This window comes from Papilio polytes, unplaced genomic scaffold (genome assembly GCF_000836215.1).
Source record: "Papilio polytes unplaced genomic scaffold, Ppol_1.0 DF822178.1, whole genome shotgun sequence".
Classification (NCBI taxonomy): domain Eukaryota; kingdom Metazoa; phylum Arthropoda; class Insecta; order Lepidoptera; family Papilionidae; genus Papilio; species Papilio polytes.
In genome coordinates, this window is record NW_013527026.1 from 4,922,709 (window position 1) to 4,934,055 (window position 11,347).

The 11,347-nt window shown below is 36.1% G+C and overlaps 1 protein-coding gene across 1 annotated transcript in view; it reads left to right on the forward strand.

Annotated features, from left to right (window-relative positions):
* The first annotated feature begins 660 nt into the window (after window positions 1-660).
* LOC106106753 (cytochrome P450 4V2-like) overlaps window positions 661-11,347 on the forward strand; it is an 18,271-nt gene continuing 7,584 nt past the window's right edge. The window contains exons 1-12 of the mRNA XM_013287401.1: window positions 661-694; window positions 1,755-1,834; window positions 2,495-2,584; window positions 2,903-3,013; window positions 3,589-3,774; window positions 4,216-4,412; window positions 4,958-5,015; window positions 5,816-6,014; window positions 6,668-6,819; window positions 7,075-7,254; window positions 7,676-7,823; window positions 8,880-8,968. Of these exons, the coding sequence (XP_013142855.1) occupies window positions 2,506-2,584; window positions 2,903-3,013; window positions 3,589-3,774; window positions 4,216-4,412; window positions 4,958-5,015; window positions 5,816-6,014; window positions 6,668-6,819; window positions 7,075-7,254; window positions 7,676-7,823; window positions 8,880-8,968 (1,399 nt within the window). The 5' untranslated portion in view covers window positions 661-694; window positions 1,755-1,834; window positions 2,495-2,505. The remainder of the gene's footprint in view (window positions 695-1,754; window positions 1,835-2,494; window positions 2,585-2,902; window positions 3,014-3,588; window positions 3,775-4,215; window positions 4,413-4,957; window positions 5,016-5,815; window positions 6,015-6,667; window positions 6,820-7,074; window positions 7,255-7,675; window positions 7,824-8,879; window positions 8,969-11,347) is intronic.

An 11,347-nucleotide genomic window follows, 5' to 3' on the forward strand; every position in this document is an offset into this window, starting at 1 on the left:
ACATTGGATAACAATTACCGTTAGAGCGGCCGCACACCTTAGCTTAAACTATTGCATAACTGTCGATTGTCGATTGTTTCACAGACAATTCAACTGTTTACTTGCACAACTAAAAATGGAGTATTGTGTGCACCTCCATGTAAACTCATAGGAATCAAAGCGGGACTAAAGAGTTGTGAGACATTTTAGTCAAAGGTGTGAAAACACTGTTACAATTGCAACTGTGCTTCCTTGATACAGCTTTTGCTTCCAGCATTTCAGCTTCCAGTTTTTGTCCCCTACCCGAATGAAAGTTTTTTCCAAGTTATTTACTCCCTAAGTTTAAAAGCGTCAAAATAGATAGGCTAAAGCGTGTCGTAAGTGTGGGACTTTTTATTTAATAAAAAGGATTATTCAAAAACATACTGTGATTGCTGAAATCCTACATAACTAAGAAGTGTGTTTAAGCATTATTATATTAGTACTCGCTGTTCCTGTGCGGCTTCATCCGCATGAAATTATGAAAATTTTATTTTATTGTTTCATCATCATCCACTTGCCCTTATCCCTTATGGAGGGTCGGCACATAGGTTTGTCAAATTATCAATTACAAATGTCAAAATGACATGACATGATGACAATGTTGCTTCCTTGATGTAGGCAGCAACTTATGGTCTCTTCCCACATTAAGGTTTTTATCCAAAATATTTACACCGTAAGTATAATGGCGTTAAAATATATAGCCTAAAGCGTGAAAAAGTGTAGAGCTTTTTATTAAAAAATGAATTATTCAACAATATGCTGTAATTGCTGACATCTTTGGCAACAAAGAAGTGTGTGTTTACGCTTTAGTATAATAATATAGATATAAACAAAATAGATGGACTGTGCATTTGACATTGAAGCCACTTCCTGAATTTAATTTGTATTTTACTTTATTATTCAGCAGGAACAAAAATTTACATGCACTTTAAATACTTTATTTTATTTTGTATATAGTTATGTAGATTACAAATGTTTATTTAGTTAGAATGTTTTTTATTATGTATCCAATAATATTGATTCGTTAGTTGATAAGTCGTAAATCTTAAACTCTCCTATATGTAGATACCAATGGCCCGATCAGTTCTTAGTCTTTCTAGAACTTCGGGTGCCAATTTTAGAAGACACTTGACTAACTATTCTGCTACATTAGACGAGATTCTATATTTCTTGCAAACGAGCCTTCGATAGTGAATTATTTCAAAGACACGAGTGAAGCAAGGACGGCGCATATTACCATGGAAATCTGGCTTCTTAGCTAATATTTGGCTCGTAGATTTTTCCTATTCTCGCATGACAACTAAGCGCCAATAGCCTAACGGTTTGGTGTACGAACTACCGATCTTGCGGTCGAGGGTTCGAATTCCGCCATTCGACTATTGTGGTGAACCATATCCTGGCACAAGCCTAGAGCTTAGTTGGAATGTTTCAAGGAAATATTAGTAAATTAACAAAAATTTACTAATATTTTCATTAAAAAAATCCAATTTATTTAACCCAAAATTGTAATAGCCTGAAAATGTAGTAATAGGTATGGATTTATGTCTAATTAATTCGATGAAGGTTGTTTGCCTTCAAAAAAGTACTTAAATAGGAAATTAAAGTCGATTTAAATTCAAGTCGTAATTCAGATTAGGTATTGAAAAGGTGTTTGGTTTTTAATGAAAAATGTTATTTATAATATTGTTAATGACAGCTGTTGTTTCATATTTATGGACTAAACGTACCGCTAGGAGTAATGAAGAGCCACCAATACTTTCAGGCGCTTTGCCCTTCATTGGTCATGGACATAAGTTGGTTGGAGATAGCAAAGGTAAGATCACCCTCTCCCTTACCTTATCCTACGACCGTAGAAGCGGCAAAGGTAAGATATTGTTATCCAACTATTCTGTATTCTGTACTAGATTTCGCCCGCAACTTCGTCCGCGCGAAATTAAAAAGAAAAACATATTAGCCTTTGTGTTCTCTCAGACTATGTTCTACATCTATGCCAATTCTCATCGAGATCCCTTTATCCGTTTGTCCGTACAGATGGATGAATGATTATTATGACGGTATCTGGAGAACAGCTTAAGAGATCTAGATGAAATTTGGCACATTTGTGAAAACATGATCTTACTATCTAAGGGTTTATCACGAATATCCGTGAGAACGTTTTCGTAACATCGTTTTTGTGACGGCGGCAGAGACGCATATGAAGTGAAAATATCCTATTTATGTGCGTCTCCTACTCCGTTCATTAAGGGTAGGCAACGCGTGTGCAATTGCGAATGTCTATGAGCAGCGATTACTTCGTCATTTCGGAGGATTCAGGTGGCCGCTTGCTCGTTTGCCTACTATAATATATAAAAAAACATGCACGGTAAAGCATATGCATTTCGTCAATTTGTTATTTCATAGGTTCTATGCAATTTTTTTTGCCTTCAATATGTTATCGTCAATTTTATTTTAATTAATCTATTTATTGTTCCAGACTTTTGGAAGATGATTGAACGAGAAACCCCAAAGGCCATGTCTATTGCATACTCTACTACTGTATTTATATTCGGAATTAAAAATTACAGTATGTGCCGTTTGTTTTTATAGTTAATATAGTTATTTTAGCCAACCGGAAGGTCCACCAAAATGGTAGCCTAGCGACCAGCACCAGGGGGTTAGGCTGTTCGTGCAATACTTAAAGGCAGTTTTATCTGAACAGTGGGTGGTTGAGATATCGTGTTTAGGTAAAACTGAGAACTGAACACTTCCCTGATTAGTAAGATTTATCTGAACGGTCTGACTGTTTAGATAAAACTGATTGTGTGTAGTGCAGTGCATACTGCAGCGAAGTTTAGCATTATTGTAATAAACTACTAATTTTTATTATATCAATGATTTTCAGTCTTAGCGGATCCAGATGACTGTTTGACAGTTGGCAATGCTTGTTTAGAAAAACATAAGTTTTACAGTATCGCGCGCTCCTGCTTCGGTGACGGATTAGTAACTGCCTCTAGTAAGTTATTCATTTCATAGCATAACTGACAAACAAGCAAGGTGTACCCTAGTGATGTACCTGGAGGAACACTAACTGTTAAGCGATCGCCAGCACGGTTTTCGTCAGCACCGCTCAGCTGGTGATCTTACCTACCTTACTCACAGATGGGCGGAGACAATTGAGAACAAAGGGGAGGCTTTGGCGGTAACTTTGTACTGGTGTATTTGTAAAGGTGTAGCACAAAGAGCTTCTTTCAGCCAATCGTCTGCAGTTATAGAAAGCATAGGTTCGGCCACATATGGAATACTGCTCGCATCTCATCATCACCTAAATACCAGCCCCTTCCTTTTGATCTCGTGAAGCGACGTGCCGCTCGAATCGCCTGGGGTCTTACCGATCGGCTTGACTCATTGACTCTGGGAAGGGACGTCAGTTCCCTTTTTATTTTACCAAATTTCATCAATGCTACTTCGATGGATGGACATTCGTTGAGCCGTTCTCAAAATACAAACATCCATCCAAACTTTTACATTATTAATATTAGTTACAAATTTTCATTAGTATGATAAAACGATAATCGTGTTTTGTTTTAGCCGAAACTTGGAAAGAACATAGAAAGTTGTTAAACCCAAAATTTAGTCTGAATTATTTGCTAAGTCTTTTGGGAGTATTCAATAAACAAGCAAGGGATTTTGTAAAAGAATTCGAAACTCATATAGACAATGGAGAATTTGATCACGGGTATTTCATACGACATAATGAAATGAGAACGATTTGTTGTGAGTTACGTTCACTAATTAGAAATAATAAAAAAAAAACATAATACTACATGAGATAACTTTAAACACATTTCTTTGTTGAGTAGGATATCAGCAATCGCAGCATATTTTTCTAACAAATAACCCAAGACCAACGACACGCCTAAGAATTATGTTTTCACGCTATTCTATTTAGGGATAAATGAATTGGAAAACATTGGTCATGCGAGTAAGGGACAAAAACTACAAGCCAATAGGAGCAAATAAGCAAGGTTGCCATTGTGACTCATACATAATTCTCAACCAATGCCAAGGGTCTTAGTTGTCAATTGATGATTTTGACATTTGCAATTGACAGTTTTACGGAATCTGAACAATAAAAGGCAGACAGGAAGAACTAGTATTTATAATATACAAGTACCAATATTGGAAAATCTTAATTATTAATGTATTTGTTTACAGTAACATCAATCGGCTTAGATTTAACCAACGACAAAGAAACTTTGAACGAATATGAGAATGCTTTTCTTACAATATTAAACAGCTACATTGAACAATTTGTAAATTTGTGGCTGCACTTCAAATTCTTCTGGAGACGAAGCAGACTGAGGATAATACGAAACACCAATCGAGATATAATGCACAGAACTATAGACAAGGTAAGTTGGAATGTAGAGTATAAACGCGCTGCATATGCTCTGTTCAGGCAGTTTTAACCAAGCATATGTAGCGGGCTTTAGCTGCAAGTAAGTGTCGCACGTCCAGTGCAATACAAAACGCCCAAACTGCCATATGATTTCGTAGAAATAGTGAACTAATCTATAAACATCTCCAACAAATTACAATATAGCAAATGCGTTGCCTAATTTTAATAACCCGAGGAATGGACACCCAGAAGAGTATATTTCTCGACAAAACTCACTTATGGAAAAAGTACTCGCCCTTCTCATCCTGTACTTAAAAGAAAAGAGAGGACTAAAATTTGACCTCCGCATTTATGTAGTTACTCTACAAATCGACCACTATAGACCCTAAAGCGGCAAACTGTATTATTAACTCTTCTTTCCTTACCCATTAATATCTTACAATGAAAGGATGGGCAGAAATATTTATCAGGAAAGGAGAAAGTTAGGAAAGTATCGTTTTTTTGTTCGCGACTTCTACACATATTTTTAGATAACACTTACGTATGTTACTGTTTCAGATTGTAGAAAGAAAGAATTATGTTTATGACAACGAAATCAATAGTAATAGTGATGAAGGTATGAATATTAAAACCATTTATAATTGTATATGAATCATTTTGATTATATTAATAATCTATACTTCTATACTATTATAAAGAGGAAAACTTTGTATTTTTGTATGTATTGAAATAAGTCAAAAACCACTGGACCGATTTTATAAATTCTTTCACCATCAGAAAGGTAATTTATCTATGACTAATAGGCCATATTTTATTATTTACTAATGTTTAGGAACTATTAATAAACAGTGTGTTTCTGTACGGCGGCGTTAAAAATTCACTAACCTTTAACTTTTTTCGGCTTACGCTGCCTAAACCGTTAGAGATACATAAAAATGATACATCAAAGAATTGTAGATCTCAAAAAGCTCTACAGAAAAGTCCGCGATAGCACATATCTATCTTTAGCGGTTCTCTTACAATAACCACTTTTTTGTTTACAAAATGAATTATAAACCTTACGCTATTTGCAGCGTTCTTTTATTGGTTTCAATATTAATCCTTATCCAAATAAATGCGATTGTTATCAGGATAATTTAATGTAGAGTAAAATTGTCCTTGATAATATTTAAATTGGACTAATAGTTTAGAAGATATCGCGAACACAAACAATAAGGGTAACCGAAAAATCAGCTTACAAGCTACCGCGCTAAGAAATTTGGAATCTTGCATCGGTAGATTTCTGTTATTACCTAGATTACTACTAAGTTAATACTTTGGGTAATAGGTTAAAAAATGGGCGAAAGCAATAGGTTATATTTGTTATTTTACGCGCGCGAAGTCGCGAGCAACAGCTAGTAAGATATATGTTTGCAGCTGGCCATTTTAAACCATTCCTCGACGTGCTATTCGATGTCAAGAATACAGTTGGAGATGAAGTGATGAATGACAAATTTATCAGAGATCATGTGAATACGCTAATTTTCGCTGGACATGATACTATCACACTTGTCATGCAAGTCGTGATGATAGTGATAGGTTCTTACCCCGCAGTGCAAGACAAACTTTATTCTGAGTGAGTAAATATGTTCTTAAGTAAGAAGAAGTCAAACATCGTGATGTTTGCACACGTCTGCGAAGAAATTCTATTTTTTTTTTAAATGAATATTTACATTGACAAAAATTTACATCCTATACACTAGACCTAATTACTACATGACCTAAGGCTGGCTACGTGTTCGCACAGCCATTGTCCCATGTTCTGGCAGTCGGACTTGTCACTTAGTAAAAGAGAAGCCGTCCGTTTGCGCAGTACGGCATTAAAGCCGTCAATCCACTTATACGCAAACATCTCTGTCGCACTGCAGTGTCGGGGGAGCCCCAGCAGCATCCTAAGGCTATTGTTATATTGGACGCGGAGGGCGCTGATAGCCCGTTGCGTAAATTTAACCCATAAATTCCACGTGTAGAATGTCTGGCAGTATGCCTGCAAGAGTATTATTTTCACATCTGTACTACATCGCGCAAATCTGCGGGCCAGCATATTGGCACAGACTGCCATCGCCTTCCGCTCCCTTTCAAATCTATGTGAAACCAACCCGTAGTGGGTCAGCCTGGTTAACTATGTTCCAGTCACCACTTAGGGTAGTCTCCGAGACGAGTTGCAAACGTACTTCGTATAAGTGTGAATTAAAATGTTATTATTAAAGTACGAGACTCTTGTTTCAGACTTCAAGAAGTATTTGGTGGTTCTGATAGAGATGTGGAAAAAGATGATTTGACAAAATTAATTTATATGGATGCGGTTTTGAAGGAGACGATGCGACTTTATCCGATAGTGCCTTTTTTAGGACGTTATGTACATCGTGATATAAAACTTAGTAAGTAGTTACGCTTTATATAAACTAGTTTGAATAACTATTGCATTTTCTATCGCTTTAGAAGATTTTACAATTTAACTTGTGAATGTTTTTTATACAATTGGCTCAGGAAGTAATAATTTTCCGCGTGTGTATGCTAATTTGCGTGTACATATGTAAATTGCATCGTAACCTGTACTCTAACAGTTTTAACAATTGAGGTGTCATACGTTTCAGTCAAATAGGTTTTTATACTTGTTTTTTCTTCGATTACAGAAAATGTCACACTTAAAGGTGGACATTCGTGTTTCCTCAGCGTGTACGCGGTTAACAGGCATCCGATGTGGGGCCGCGACGCGGACCACTTTAGGCCGGAACGATGGCTGGATAGAAGCACGTTGCCTAGCAACCCCAATGCATTCATGGCGTTTAGTATCGGGAAAAGAAATTGCATCGGTAAATTTTAAATTTTTGTTTTAATTTTAAATTTTTATCTTCATCATCAAATTGCCCTTGTCTCCACGAGGGTCGGCATAGTATGTGCTGCTCTTACAAACATTTCTATCAGCCGTCATATCTGAATCCACTCCCTTCTTAGGCATATTCTCTTTCACACAATCCATGCATACTTTCTTCGGTCTTCATCTTCCTTTCTAGCCATTCTTTTATTTAAATTTTATTCTACGAATTTTTGAATTACTAAGTTTTACGCCAAACACATTTTGCTACCCACGTTAACTTTTTGCTTCTCAATATCGCCACCACTGGTGCAACTTTGTTCGTAGTCATTGTATTTGCAGATGCATACTCTAACATAAACTGTATGTTTTCTCATTTAAAACTTGTGTTTTATAAATACATTTTTTTTTCTTTCCAGGACGGACTTATTCGATGATATCAATGAAGACTACGCTTGCACATATTCTACGGAGATATCGTATTAATGCGGATTTAAAAAAATTGGAATTTAAATTTGAAGTTCTGTTAACACCAGCTGCTGGTCACTATATATCAATAGCAAGACGGTAAATGACTTAAAAATTATCAAATGAATAAAAATTGTTTACAATTAAAAAGTAGTTACTTGTTAGAAATAATTGTTGTAAACAAATGTTCACAATCATAATATAATAAATGGTGAAGTTTGGATGGATGTTTATTACTATACGTATCTCCGAAACGGCAAACGGATCTCGACGAAATTATTCATAGATGTAGAGCATAGTCTAAAAATACATGTAAGGTACTTGCTTTTGTTTTTTTAATTCCACGGGGACAGAATCATGGGCGGAAGCTAGTCCTTGTAATCTTCCTTCTTATCCTACTCCCGTAGGGTCGGCGCAACAGGTTTTTGTCCTCCACATAACTCTATCATACGTCATCTCAGTCATCATTCCCTTCATCATCATGTCACTTTTCACGCAATCCATTCATATACTAGGTCTACCTCTTCCAGTGTACCTCCATATTCATAACTAACGTTCTCCTTGTAACCTCATACTCCTTACCTTCTCTACCACTGGGTCTCCAGTCTCCTTTCATCCGTAGAAGAGAAAGCTAGTTCTAGTAGTTATATTCATTCGAAACGCGTCATATTTCGTCAATAAAGGTGTCTCGTTTATTTCCCTGACTACAAAATACTTTTAATTTTATACAGATTTATTACAAAAAAAATGATAAAATAAATCGTAAAAGCCAAAGAAAAAAAAAAACATATTCAATTCTTAAAATTAAACTTTTGTTAATATTTTGCAGTTTTTGCGCAGTTAGTGTTTTTTTGTAGACCGTAATTTAAAATCCACATATAAGTTTAGCGAGTTTACTTAATTGTATTTCGTACGAACCAGACGTTACCATTTTTACGTTTTAGTTTTACATTTGATGAATGGAATTAAAATAAATGAAAAGCGTATACAGTGAGAGTTTTATTGAGAAAGAGAACAATTTGTGGATATCCATATATTTCGGAATTAACACGAATGTATACTTCGATTTAGTTTTTTTAATCGACTCTTAATTTCTTTGTAAAACATGTTATTTATAATATTGTTTATGATAGCTGTTTTCCTTTATTTGTGGAGAAAACCAAGACCGAATCAAGAGCCGCCTGTACTCAAAGGAGCGTTACCTCTAGTTGGCCATGCGCATATGTTAATTGGTGATAGCAATTGTAAGTATCCTTCTTGTATGGCTTTCTATGTTTTTTTTTTTGGGAACATGAAAGACAGTTTATGAACATAACATAAAGACATGGCCATAAACAGTCGAATTCGACAAATTTAATCTCTCGCCGATCTCTCGTGTGGTTATTCGCCGATTTGCATCAACTAATGCTTTAACGCATCTTTGTCAGCCTCGACCAGCCTTCAAGACCGTGGTGCATCTTCGACATCAAAAATTGCCGGATCGAAATTTTGCAAACCAGTTCCTGCACTGGTGTACTGTTAACACGCCTTCTCCATACACATCCGTCAATTTTTTTCTCGCTTAAACAGCATTTTTACCTTTTCTGATGTAAAAAAGTAAATATGACGAAAATGTTGCTTTTCATCCTCAATAAAAGGGCACCAACCAAAAACTACTGTGTAGAATTAATAGAACTTTTTCACACACAAGCCTTACAATATCAGATCTCAAGACAAATAATGGTTATTCGGCTTAAGTGTGAAGTTGGTTTCGAAAAAACGTAATTAAGTCCTCTGACGGAAAAAACGAAATTACTTTCCGAACAACCCAAACGTGGAAATCCGCGATGAAAAGTTACAGAATAACTTCCTTGTTCCAACGGGATTTTTTTGTGTGACTGAATGGCCACCGTTCGCCTTGAAGAGGCATTTACAGATTCACTGGGCATGAGGTGGCCGAGCGCAGATGGCTTAGTCTAAACCTCGTTTATGAGTAACTAAGCTCGAGGGCTCCCTCAGGAGCCTCGGCACGAGCCGTTACTTCGTTATTATTACCGGATTACTCCTGCAAATAACCAGTTAGGTGATAATGGTAATAATAATAGGATTAAATTAAGACTAATGACACATACTTAGGGTAGGCCCTGAGCCCCTTAGTAGGGATGTACTGAACTGGTGATAATAATAACAATAATAAACAATTGGCCGTAAACCACTGAATGCTAATTTTATGCATTTCTAATATCTTCCTTTAACAGTGGTAGAGCCCGCTTTAACATCTTCGCACGAATGGGCTGGCTCACCCCCAGCAATACCACGACCATACAGAAGACAGGCGTTAAGTGGAAGCAATTCCGCGTTTCGTCTGATGAGTGTGGTGCCGGAGGCCCAATTTTTTGACGGCGTAAGAGACGCTTACCAGGGGGAAATATGCTCGTCCTCCGTCTATGGGCAGCGGTCGCTTCGCTATTTTTGCGGATTCAGGTGGCCGCTTACTCGTTTGTCACCTTATGAAATAAAAAAAAAACTTAAACATAAACTAAAGTGGTAAACTTAAGTAATCTTACTTCTTACTAATATTATAAATGCGAAAGTTTAGATGGATGGATGGATAGATGGATGGATGGATGGATGGATGTTTGTTAGCGTTTGTAGCCTAAACGGCTGAACGGATCTCTATGAAATTTGGCACAGTTATAACATTGTTTATCCCGGGAATACTTACCATTCCCGTGGGATTCATTAATTTAGTTTTTTCATGTTTACTCGATCATTCTGCAACGGTTCAACATATCTTATTGAAATTTGGCACAGATATAAAACAAAGTCTGGAGTACACATGTGATAAGCTTCATCCCCGAGAAATGTCCGGTTACCGAGTGATACGTAGCTTTTGGTAATTTATATAGTTCGTATGTTTTCTAATACCACGCGGACGAAGTCGCGGGCAACAGCTCGTACTAAATAGTTAAATTGGTTGCGAAACAATCGACAATCGCAACAGTCGTTCGTCAGTTTAGTCAAAGGTCATCTTAGTGAATATTTTATACTAGCTGTTCCCGTGCGACTTCATCCGCGTAAAATTATGAAAATTTTATTATACTGTTTACATTTGTTAAATTATCAACTGCAAATGTCAAAATGCCATGACATGATGACAAACCATGGCAACCTTGCTTCCTTGATGTTGACAGCAACTTATGGTCCCTTTCCCACATTAGGGTTTTTATCTAAAATATTTACCCCCTAAGTTTAATGTCGTGAAAATATATAGCATAAAGCGTGACTTAAATGTAGGACTTTTTATGCAAAAAAGAATTATTCAGAAATATGCTGTAATTTCTGACATTAGGCAACAAAGAAGTGTGTGTTTACGCTTTAATATAATAGTATAGATTATATTTCTAGGACGCTTGCAATATTGTTATGGAAATAATATATTTAGCATTAGTTAATTACCTTAAGTAAGTGAATTGTTAATTATTTTTAAGCAAAATAAAGATTTTTAAATCGTAAATCCTATCCAAATGTCTTAAACGCATGTTTTTTGTAAAACAATGTGATTTTTTTGTTTTTTTGACCGACTTCCCAAAAGAAGGAGGTATTCAATTCGACCGTATGTTTTTTTTTTTTTTTTTTTTTTT